Below are 12424 nucleotides of genomic sequence, written 5' to 3' on the forward strand. Positions count from 1 at the left end.
GTTAAGCAAAATGAAAAGACAGAGAAATACACAGCAGATGCAGGAGCAAAGTAAAAACTCACCAGACCAAACAAATGAAGAAGAAATAGGCAGTCTACCTGAAAAAAAATTCATAGAAATGAAAGTAAAGGTGATCCAAAATCTTGGAAATAGAATGGAGAAAATACAAGAAATGTTTAACACGGACATAGAACTAAAGAGTAAACAATAAATGAAATTTAAAATTCTCTAGAAGGAATCAATAGCAGAATAACTGAGGCAGAAGAATGGATAAGTGACCTGGAAGATAAAATAGTGGAAATAACTACCACAGAGTAGAATAAAGAAAAAAGAATAGAGGACACCCTCAGAGAGCTCTGGGACAACTTAAACACACCAACATTTGAATTATAGGGGAGCCAGAAGAAGAAGAGAAAAAGAAAGGGACTGAGAAAATATTTGAAGAGATTATAGTTGAAAACTTCCCTAATATGAGAAAGGAAATAGTCAATCAAGTCCAGGAAGCACAGGGAATCCCATACAGGATAAATCCAAGGAGAAACATGCCAAGACACATATTAATCAAACTATCAAAAATTAAATACAAAGAAAAAAAATATTGAAAACAACAAGAGAAAAGCAACAAATAACATACAAGAGAATCCCCATAAGGTTAACAGCTGATCTTTCAACAGAAACTCTGGGAGCCAGAAGGGAGTGGCAGGACATATTTAAAGTGATGAATGGGAAAAATCTACAGCCAAGATTATTCTACCCAGAAAAGACTTCATTCAGATTCAATAGAGAAATTAAAACCTTTACAGACAAGCAAAAGTGAAGAGAAATCAGCACCACCAAACCATTTTAAAACAAATGCTAAAGGAACTTCTCCAGGCAGGAAACACAACAGAAGAAAAAGACCTACAATAACAAACCCCAAACAATTAAGAAAATGGTAATAGGAACATGCATATCGATAATTACCTTAAATGTAAATGGATTAAATGCTCCAACCAGAAGACATAGACTGGCAGAATGGATACAAAACAAGACCCGTATATATGTTGTCTAAAAGAGACCCACTTCTGGGCTTCCCTGGTGGCACAGTGGTTGAGAGTCTGCCTGCCAATGCAGGGGACACGGGTTTGAGCCCTGGTCTGGGAAGATCTCACATGCCACAGAGCAACTAGGCCTGTGAGCCACAATTACTGAGCCTGCGCATCTGGAGCCTGTGCTCCGCAAAAAGAGAGGCCGCGATAGTAAGAAGCCTGCACACCACGATGAAGAGTGGCCCCCACTTGCCGCGACTAGAGAAAGCCCTCACACAGAAATGAAGACCCAACACAGCCATAAATAAATAAAATTAAAAGAGACCCATTTCTAACCTAGGGACACATACAGACTGAAAATGAGGGGATGGAAAAAGATATTCCATGTAATGGAAATGAAAAGAAAGCTGGAGTAGCAACTCTCATATCAGACAAAATAGACATTAAAATAAACCTATTACAGGAGGCAAAGAAAGGCACTACATAATGATCAAGGGATCGATTCCCGAAGAAGATAAAACAATTGTAAATATATATGCACCCAACATAGGAGCACCTCAATACATAAGGCAAATGCGAACAGCCATAAAAGGGGAAATCGACAGTAACAAAATTGTACGGGACTTTAGCACCCCACTTTCACCAATGGACAGATCATTCAAAATGAAAATAAATAAGGAAACACAAGCTTTAAATGACACATTTAACAAGATGGACTTAATTGATATTTATAGGACACTCCATCCAAAAAACAACAGAATACACTTTCTTCTCAAGTGCTCATGGAACATACTCCAAGATAGCATGTATCTTGGGCCACAAATCAAGCCTGGGTAAATTTAAGAAAATTGAAGTTGTATCAAGTATCTTTTCTGACCACAACACTATGAGACCAGATATCAATTACAGGAAAAAAAACTCAAAAAATACAAACACATGGAGGCTAAATGATACACTACTAAATAACCAAGAGATCAGTGAAGACATCAAAGAGGGAATCAAGAAACACCTAGAAGCAGGGCTTCCCTGGTGGCACAGTGGTTGAGAGTCCGCCTGCCGATGCAGGGGACACAGGTTTGTGCCCCAGTCCGGGAAGATCCCACATGTCATGGAGCGGCTGGGCCCGTGAGCCATGGCCACTGAGCCTGCACATCCAGAGCCTGTGCTCCACAAACGGGAAAGGCCACAAAAGTGAGAGGCCCATATACTGCAAAAAAATAAATAAATAAAAGAAACACCTAGAAGCAAATGACAATGAAAACACGATGACCCAAAACCTATGAGATGCAGCAAAAGCAATCTAAGAGGGAAGTTTATAGCAATGTAATCCTACCTCAAGAAACAAGAAAAAACTCAAATAAGCAACCTAACTTTACACCTAAAGCAATTAGAGAAAGAAGAACAAAAAAAACCCCAAAGTTAGCAGAAGGAAAGAAATCAGAAATATCAGATCAGAAATAAATGAAAAAGAAATGAAGGAAAAAATAGCAAAGATCAATAAAAGTAAAAGCTGGTTCTTTGAGAAGATAAACAAAATGATAAACCATTAGCCAGACTCATCAAGAAAAAAAGGGACAAGAGTCAAATCAATAGAATTAGAAATGAAAAGGAGAAGAAACTACTGACCCTGCAGAAATACAAAGGATCATGAGAGATTACTACAAGCAACTGTATGCCAATAAAATGGACAACCTGGAAGAAATGGACAAATTCTTAGAAAAGCACAGCCTTCTGAGACTGAACAAGGAAGAAATAGAAAATATAAAGAGACCAATCACAAGCACTGAAATTGAAACTGTGATTAAAAATCTTCCAGCAAACAAAAGTCCAGGACCAGATGGCTTGACAGGCAAATTCTACCAAACATTTAGAGAAGAGCTAACACTTATCCTTCTCAAACTCTTCCAAAATATAGCAGAGGGAGGAACACTCCCAAACTCATTCTACGAGGCCACCATCACCCTGATACCAAAACCAGACAAAGATGTCACAAAGAAAGATAACTACAGGCCAATACCACTGATGAACATAGATGCAAAAATCCTCAACAAAATACTAGTAAACAGAATCCAATAGCACATTAAAAGGATCACACACCATGATTAAGTGGGGTTTATCACAGATTCTTCAATACACACAAATCAATGTGATACACCATACTAACAAATTGAAAGATAAAACCCATATGATATATATATGGAATCAGGAAAAAAATGGTTCTGAAGAACCTCGGGGCAGGACAGGCATAATGACACAGACATAGAGAATGGACTTGAGGACACAGGGAAGGGGAAGGGGAAGCTGGGACGAAGTGGGAGAGTGACATGGACATATATACACTACCAAATGTAAAATAGATAGCTAGTGGGAAGCAGCTACATAGCACAGGGTGATCAGCTCTGTGCTTTGTGACCACCTAGAGGCGTGGGATAGGGAGGATTGGAGGCAGACACAAGGGGGAGGAGATATGGGGATGTATGTATATGTATAGCTGATTCACTTTGTTATACAGCTGAAACTAGCACAACAATGTAAAGCAATTATACTCCAATAAAGATATTTTAAAAACAACCTATATGATAATCTCAAAAGATACAGAAAAAGCTTTTGACATAATCCAACACCCACTTATGATAGACACTCTCCAGAAAGCGGGCACAGAAGGAACCTAATTCAATGTAATAAAGGCCATGTATGACAAACCCACAGCAAACATCGTTCTCAATGGTATAAAACTGAAATCATTTCCTCTAAGATCAGGACAAAGACAAGATTGCCCACTCTCACCACTATTATTCAAAATAGGTTTGGAAGTTTTAGCCACAGCAATCAGAGAAGAAAAAGAAATAAATGGAATCCAAATCAGAAAAGAAGAAGCAAAGCTGTCACTGATTGCACATACATGATACTATACATAGAGAATCCTAAAGATGCTACCAGAAAACTACTAGAGCTAATCAATGAATTTAGTAAAGTTGCAGGATACAAAATTAATGCACAGAAATCTCTTGCATTCCTATACACTAATGATGAAAAACCCAAAAGAGAAATTAAGGAAACACTCCCATTTACCATTGCAGCAGAAAGAATAAAATACCTAGGACTAAACCTACCTAAGGAGACAAAAGACATGTATGCAGAAAACTATAAGACACTGATGTAAGAAATTAAAGATGATAAAAACAGATGGAGAGATATACCATGTTCTTGGATTGGAAGAATCAGCATTGTGAAAATGACTGTACTATCCAAAGCAATCTACAGATTCAATGCAATACCTATCAAATTACCAGTGGTATTTTTCATAGAACTAGAACTAAAAAGTTCACAATTTTTATGGAAACACAAAAGACCCCAAATATCCAAAACAATCTTGAGAAAGAATAGCGGAGCTGGAGGAATCAGGCTCCCTGACTTCAGACTATACTGCAAAGCTACAGTAATCAAGACAGTATGGTACCGGCACAAAAACAGAAATATAGATCAATGAAACAGGATAGAAAGCCCAGAGATAAACCCATGCACATATGGTCACCTTATTTTTGATAAAGGAGGCAAGAATATACAATGGAGAAAAGACAGCCTCTTCAATTAGTGGTGCTGGGAAAACTGGATAGCTACATGTAGAAGAATGAAATTAGAACACTCCCTGACACCATACACAAAAATAAATTCAAAATGGATTAAAGACCTAAATGTGAGGCCAGACACTATAAAACTCTTAGAGGAAAACATAGGCAGAACACTCTATGACATAAATCACAGCAAGACCCACCTCCTAGAGAAATGGAAATAAAAACAAAAATAAACAAATGGGACCTAATGAAACTTAAAAGCTTTTGCACATAAAAGGAAACCATAAACAAGACGAAAAGACAGCCCTCAGAATGGGAGAAAATATTTGCAAATGAAGCAACTGACAAAGGATTAACCTCCAAAATATACAAGCAGCTCTTGCAATTCAATATCACAAAACAAACAACCCAATCCAAATATGGGCAGAAGACCTAAACAGACATTTCTCCAAAGAAGATATACAGATTTCCAACAAACACATGAAAGGATGCTCAACATCACTAATCATTAGAGAAATACAAATCAAAACTACAATGATGTATCACCTCACACCTTTCAGAATAGCCATCATCAAAAATCTACAAACCATAAATGTTGGAGAGTGTGTGGAGAAAAGGGAACACTCTTGCACTGTTGGTGGGAATGTAAAGTGAAACAGCCACTATGGAGAACAGTATGGCAGTTCCTTAAGAATGTAAAAATAGAACTACCATACAACCCAGCAATCCCAGTACTGGGCATATACCCTGAGAAAACCATAATTCAAAAAGAGTCATATATCACAATGTTCATTGAAGCACTATTTACAGTTGCCAGAACATGGAAATAACTTAAGTGTCTGTCGACAGATGAGTGGATAAAGAAGATGTGGCACATATATACAGTGGAATATTACTCAGCCATCAAAAAGAAAAGAAATTGAGTTATTTGTAGTGAAGTGGATGGACCTAGAGTCTGTCATACATAGTGAAGTAAGTCAGAAAGAGAAAGACAAATACCATATACTAACACACGTATATGGAATCTAAAAAAAAAAAAAAAAGATTCTGAAGAACCTAGGGACAGGACAAGGATAAAGATGTAGACGTAGAGAATGGACTTGAGGACACGGGGAGGGGGAAGGGCAAGCTGGGACAAAGTGAGAGAATGATATTGACATATATACAGTCCCAAATGTAAAATAGATAGTGGGAATCATCTGCAGGGCACTGGGAGATCAGCTCGGTGCTTTGTGACCAGAGGGGTGGGACAGGAAGGGTGGGAGGGAGACACAAGAGGGAGGAGATATGGGGATATATGTATGGGTATAGCTGATTCACTTTGTTATACAGCAGAAACTAACACAACAATGTAAAGCAATTATACTCCAATAAAGATGTTAAAAAGAAAATATCATCACAGCAAAACAAAAAAATATGATATTATTCTATGTATTTGGCTCTACTGTTGATTGGTATGTAAAAGTTTATGGCTACTGTACACTGCCTGTATTAGTTCTTTTATCATAAAATGTCCCTCTTTCTCTTATTTAAAAAAAAAAAAAGAAAATCAATCTGTTAACTGGAGTTTTAAGTTAACTTCACTGTTTTATATTAATTAACCTGCAAATACAACAGTGTGTACTTTATCTTGTTAGGAAACAATTTGGGAGAAGTATATTCCTTGCAAACTTTTTACATTAAGGAGTACTTTTGCAGATTCCAATCCAAACAAATTCTGAAAGTTTATTCTTTCGTACAGTCAACCTTTCCTCTTGGTTTCCACGAAACCCCCTTTTCCAGGTTCTGTTCTGATGTTTGTAGTCCCTGAATCTATCTTGCTGGCTGCTTTTGCTCTGTCTGGCCCCCAAGTGGTGATAATCCCCCAAATTCTCATTTCACATAGTGTCCTAGGTAATTCCATTTTACACATTTTCCCTGGATGAAGCCCAAGTCTAAATCCTGAATGAAGATCCTTTCCTGAGCTCCAGATCATTATTTTTAATTGCCAAAGGAGTATCTTTACTTTTGCTCTTGCACTGGCCCTTCAAACTCAAAATGCCCAGAAAAAAAAATCCCAATCCCGATCTATTCTTCTTCCCGCCTTTCCTATGTGGAAACTTCAGAAGCATTTTCTATCTCTTTCCTTGTTGAATAAATTCAACTGATCACCATGTTCCTATGGACTCTGTATCTGAGTCAACTAGTAAGTATGTCCTCTCCTCCCATCCTCACAGCTTCATCCACATAATAGATCTTTGTCAGCTGTTGTCTAGCTTAACTGGTCTGTCTGATGCTGGTTCTCTGTCTTGCAAGACAACCATTGACAGATGTCCTTAAAAATAAAGATCTTAGCATGCACTCAACTGCTTACACTTTTATATAGCCTACAGAATAGAGTACAATTTCCAGTATATGGCATATAAATTTCTCAAAAATGTGCCTGTGACCTACCAGACTCTTTTTTTGTTGTTGCTTTGTTTCGTTTTTCACATCACTGACTGAGATTTTTCCCCCAGTTTTATTCAGATATAATTGATACATAGCACTGTATAAGTTTAAGGTGTACAGCATAATTTGACTTACATATATTGTGAAATCATTACCACAATAAGTTTAGTTAACATCCATCATTTCACATAGATGCAAAAAAAAACCATGAAAACTACATTTCCCCTTGTGATGGGAACCCTAAGAACCTACTGTCTTAACAACTTTCCTGTATATCTTACAGCAGTGTTAGCCATAGTCATCATGTTGTACATTACATCCCCAGTACTTATCTTATTGGAAGTTTGTACATTTTGACTATCTTCCTTCTATTCCTCCACACCCCCAGCCTCTTTTTTATAATCCCACACTCAAGTGCTTCTCAGGTGCACTGTACCACTTGTTATTTCCAAATATACCAAACACTTTCACGTGTCCATGTCCTTCCTCATGCTTCTTGCCTGGAAAGCCTTTATTCCATTTTCCATGGGGACTCAACAGAATGAGGTTCCAATCCCAGCCCTGCTGCTTATGAGTCATGTATTTTGGAAAAGACAATTAACATTTCAGCCCATTTCCTACCTTGTATATATAATTGCTTTTTATTTTTTCTCTCACAGTCATAATGAGTGTTCAATGGAGTGTATGAATTTAGCATTGCTCCTGGCAATAACTGCTCTTTGACCTTGAATATTTATGCTACAGAAAGTGAATTTTTAAACATTTAAATTTGCCTAGGGCTTTTTTGTTTCTCGTTTTTATTTAAAGTCCCTGAAAAGACTAACTAAATCTTGGCCCTAAAGTTTTATAAGACTTACATGAATATCGATTACCAACTTAAGCAGGGATAAATCTCACCCCATCAATTATAACTCAAGCAGTGGAGAACAGTGATTCAAATCCCATCTCTGCATGCTCACAACTAGACATGTGTTATTTCACAACTGTGAGTTGGAACTTATTTTATATTACTATTTTAAGTTTCTAAAGTGTTTTTTCTGTTTTGTTTTTGTAAACATACAGGTATATACTCTAAAAATTCATTCACATGATACAGTAAGAAGCCCTACTATGACCATTCACACAGGCAAGAATCTCAGTTCTACATTTACTGGCTGCCTATTCCTGGCAAAAGACTTTACATCTCTGAATTTCAGTTTCCTCACTCTGTAGATCTTAAGTCTGTTATGAGAATTCAACCGGTAAAACAGGTGCTCCATAAATGGCACGTATTGTGATTATTACTATGCTTCCTGCCATGGGTTATCAGGACACTCAGTTTTCGAGTTCCCTGAAAACAAGAACTGTTTCATGTGTCTTTATATCCCCAGTCTCATGCTTGGTAAATAGTTTATAAAATTCAGAAATATCTGTCAGACAGAACTAAAGAACTAATTTTTCATAGTCTGTCCACTGAGTTTTCCTATATGTGGCTTAATATGAGAACTAAAAATTATTTAATGCATTTATATTGAGTAGAATCACAACTGACAATATCTTCCTCCCCCTCATTTTATACTGTAAAAGAGAGGGCTAGAATTGGGAATATCTTCCTGTGTCAGACAAAATAGTGAAATTCAAAAGTTAAAAACAAAAGTTAAATGCTAAATGACATCTTTTCCAAAACATTCACTAAAGGTATAGCAGGCTGGGGAAAATCCTCCTATTTTTCTCACTGCCTTAAATATCAGGAAAAGCACTAAAAAGGCAGAGAAGCCACAAGCGGGGAGGGAAGGGGGAAAACCCGGAGAGGCAGGGGGTTCAAAATGTTCCCTTGCCTCGGTGACAGTGGAGACTGTGTGTGTGTGTGTGTGTGTGTGTGTGTGTGTGTGTGTGTGTGAGCATGAGTGTGGTTGCCTCTGAGTCTCTCTGTGGCAGTGTGTGCAGATTTCATCTTCTCTCAGTTCCTGCTTCTCCCAGCTTAAATTCATGAGGAATTGGAGAGGGAACTTTTAAATATTGGGACCAATTTAAATGTTGGAAATGGGAACGTTGAAACTGTGACTCAAATAGGAAAATGCTGAAAGGAATTAAATTTAATTGTTAATTATGCTCCATTGAATAAGAACATTGTAACAGAAAGTCATTGCAATCAGGAAATGCTTAGTTCCTGGAACATAGCAGACTTCAAGAATCTCTGAATTTGTAATCACTCAGGTGGCAACTAGGCTGAGATTTGCCTGCAGTCATCTATGGAGAGAACAAAAAAGCTTTACACTTAAAATTACTATAGATACAATGTAGCAGGAATAGGTTATAACATATTTATACAATTGATTTTAATATATTTATATAGTGAGTATCATGACAATTGATTACACTAAAATAATCCTGAAAAAATTATACTAGTTAACACAGAGTAAGGTCTTAAACTAAACTTTTAAAATACCTTTGAAGTAATATTTTGAAATATATTAAACAAAAAGAACTAAACAATCAAGCGTTTAGAGTTGGGAAGTTTTTCAGAGTTAAATTAATCCAGTCCACCCAGCAACAGATCCCATTTTAATTGGCTCTTGCTACTCAACCACAGGAACACACTGCACTTTCTTCATATAACATGTAAGTAGTCTGGCCTAGGAGAATATTGACGCTCAGGTATCTTGTATTCCTGTTTTTTCCCTCAATAGAAGGTCTGCTCTGTAGCTTGTAGGGTGGAAACAGTGTGATTTGGCATTAGAACACCTGGCAGTGAGACCATGATTAATGGTTAAATGGTTCTGTACCCCTGAGTGAGACACTGCATGTCCCTTGTCTCATTAGTGAGTGAGAAAAGGCCTCACTGAACTTCTCTGGAGGTGACCGTGAGGATTAAAAGAAACACTGTCTGGGCATGGTCTTTCGGAAGAACATACAAATACAAGGCAGACTGAAATGCATGGTGAGGAAGTCAAGCATCTCTTTGACCCCAGGCTTCCCAAGTGACCACTTCCCCAGAGACAAACAAGGTTCACAGTTTCTTAGGTTTTCTTCCCGAAGTCGTCCAACTTTATGGGTGTGCTTTTACTCAAAGAGGCCTGCAGGGTAAGCACTGTGGGGCAACAAAGCAGAATAGCCGGTCAAATGGATCTGAGTCTTGGACAAACCTGTAGGCTCTGGTGTACTCATAATCCAGAACTGCACTTGCTGTTAGCATACCGCTCAGTGTGTCCATCTGGAACACTTGTACTTGGTTGCTGGAGAGGATAGAATACTCGATGAGGCCGTTTGTCCCACTGTCCTGGTCTGTGGCAAAAACCTGTGAGGAAGAAACTCCTCCGTTAGGTAAGGATTGAATCTGCAGAATGGGTTAAGCCTGTTTTTCAGAGAAATGCATTATGAAAGAATCACATGGTCAAACACACTTTAAAGACAATGACCAAAGGCATATTAGCCATGGCTGAAGCTTACATTTATACTAAAGTGAATAATGGGTGAGAAGACTATTCTGAAGATCCATTGAAAGGATTTCCAAGTAATTTTCAGTAGGAGTACTGTATGCTTTGCGCTAAATGAAACAAAACCTAGATTTAGTGCTAACGAAGTTAGGTCCTGGTGATTTATTTGATGAGTTGTCCAAGTACTAGCGCTGAAGATAAAACAAAAGTTCTGCATCACTCTCCATGGAGATATATTATTTAGTCTGCTTTACATTTTAATCACAAACTAATTCTATTAGTGGATTCAAGATCTTGTTTAAGAACAAGCTGACAGATTAATTTCTTTCTATTTATTTTTAAAAATATTTATTTATGTATTTGCCTGTGCTGGGTCTTAGTTGCGGCATGCAGGATCTTTTAGTTGTGGCATGCGGGATCTTTAATTGTGGCATGCAATCTCTTAGTTGTGGCATACGGGATCTAGTTCCCTGACCAGGGGTCGAACCCAGGCCCCCTGCATTGGGAGCATGAAGTCTTAGCCACTGGACTACCAGGGAAGTCCCTCTTTCTATTTATTTTTATCTTCTAGGCCCCTCAGCCTTGGCCTGAGCTCCCATCCCCTGTCATCTCTCTCCTGGGTGACTGTACTGATATCCTGGTGGGTTTTTGCTTGTAACTCCCTTCCTTTTCAATCTATCCTTCACACTGCTGCCAGAGTTCTCAGGGGATCCAGAACCTCATCAGGACCTCATCAGAGGGCACACATCAGCTATTTGGTACAGAAAGGCAGCAACAGACAGTTCCCTTCGAGATCACAAGGAAGAGAAACTTATCTGCATACCATCAGAATAAAGTCCATCATGTCCCCTAGGCCGTACACTTAAATGAGTTACAGAGAGTAGGCCTCCCAGGAGGCGTATCAGTTAGGGTCTTTGGATGTCAGCAACACAAATCCACTATGGCCAACTTCATCAGGAAAGAAACATAGCAGAAAGACAGCGCCCAGGTGAAGCACAAGAACCTGAACAGCTCTAAGGCACAGCTTCTTTGAGCTGTTGCCATCAAGACAAATCACCTCTACTATGTCTCTGTCTGGTGTCCTACCACCCAAGATTCAAATTCCAGGGAGAGAAAGTCTCTATGGGACCGAGGCAGTTGACAGCACCTTGTGGCAGGGTGGGGTGGGGGGGAGGTCACCACTTTGACCGACAGTCCCATCAAGACTGCATCTGGCAGAGGAGGGTCAGTTCCTAAAGGGAGTTTGTGGGGCTGCAACCAAAAGGAGGGTGCGTAGGCAGTGTGGTAGCAAAAAGCAAGAACTCCAGAGCCTTCTACATTCCTGTCTATCTGAACAGGATACAGGCAAATGGCAGTTCTAGTTTCCTGGAAACTAAATGATCTAAAAATACGAAGAACAAAGTTCCTTGTATCCGTCTCTGACTGGGCCTTCTCGAAGGTTTTATCACCCGAACCACTGGCAAGTCAAGCTCTCTCCCTGTCGCGTGTACATGGGCTTTAATGGGACCCTCACCTTCACATATTCCACATGAGTGGTCTATCTCTGTCCAGGTTAGCATGTGCGACAAAGCATGATGCACCAGCTCCCCAGGGAGGAGTCCTCTGTGACCAAGCAGGTCCCACAGTGGCGCGGGAGGCATACATGATCCCCGCTGAACAGGCATCACTGGGGGAGCGGGGGCTGAACAAGAGAACGCCTTTACCTCCTCACCTTCCTCTCAAGCATCTCTGTCATGGCTAGAGTAAAGGTGCAGCACTTCTGGAACAGGCTGGAACCTGGAGCAATTAAGTTCCAATCATACAAAATAAATGGGCAGAAATAATGTAGGAAATCTCGGGAATCCTGGACCATGTGGGGAGCACAGAGCTAAAACTCCAAGACAGCTGAGCCTCTACTGGTCTTGTTTGCACCGTCAGAGGCGAACGTGTGCATCTGAACTGGGCAGGAATCAAAGGAAAGTGTCTCTATATGTTC

At 39.2% G+C, this 12424-nt stretch overlaps 1 protein-coding gene across 1 annotated transcript in view; it reads right to left on the minus strand.

The window, feature by feature from the left end:
- The window catches only part of DCHS2 (dachsous cadherin-related 2), a 287111-nt gene that overhangs the window by 16229 nt on the left and 258458 nt on the right, over positions 1-12424 (minus strand). The window contains exon 16 of the mRNA XM_027117241.1: positions 10159-10310. Within this exon, the coding sequence (XP_026973042.1) occupies positions 10159-10310 (152 nt within the window). The remainder of the gene's footprint in view (positions 1-10158; positions 10311-12424) is intronic.

This window comes from Aethalodelphis obliquidens, unplaced genomic scaffold (assembly GCF_003676395.1).
Source record: "Aethalodelphis obliquidens isolate GAN/ISIS:26980383/991018 unplaced genomic scaffold, ASM367639v1 scaffold17, whole genome shotgun sequence".
In the NCBI taxonomy this organism is placed as follows: domain Eukaryota; kingdom Metazoa; phylum Chordata; class Mammalia; order Artiodactyla; family Delphinidae; genus Aethalodelphis; species Aethalodelphis obliquidens.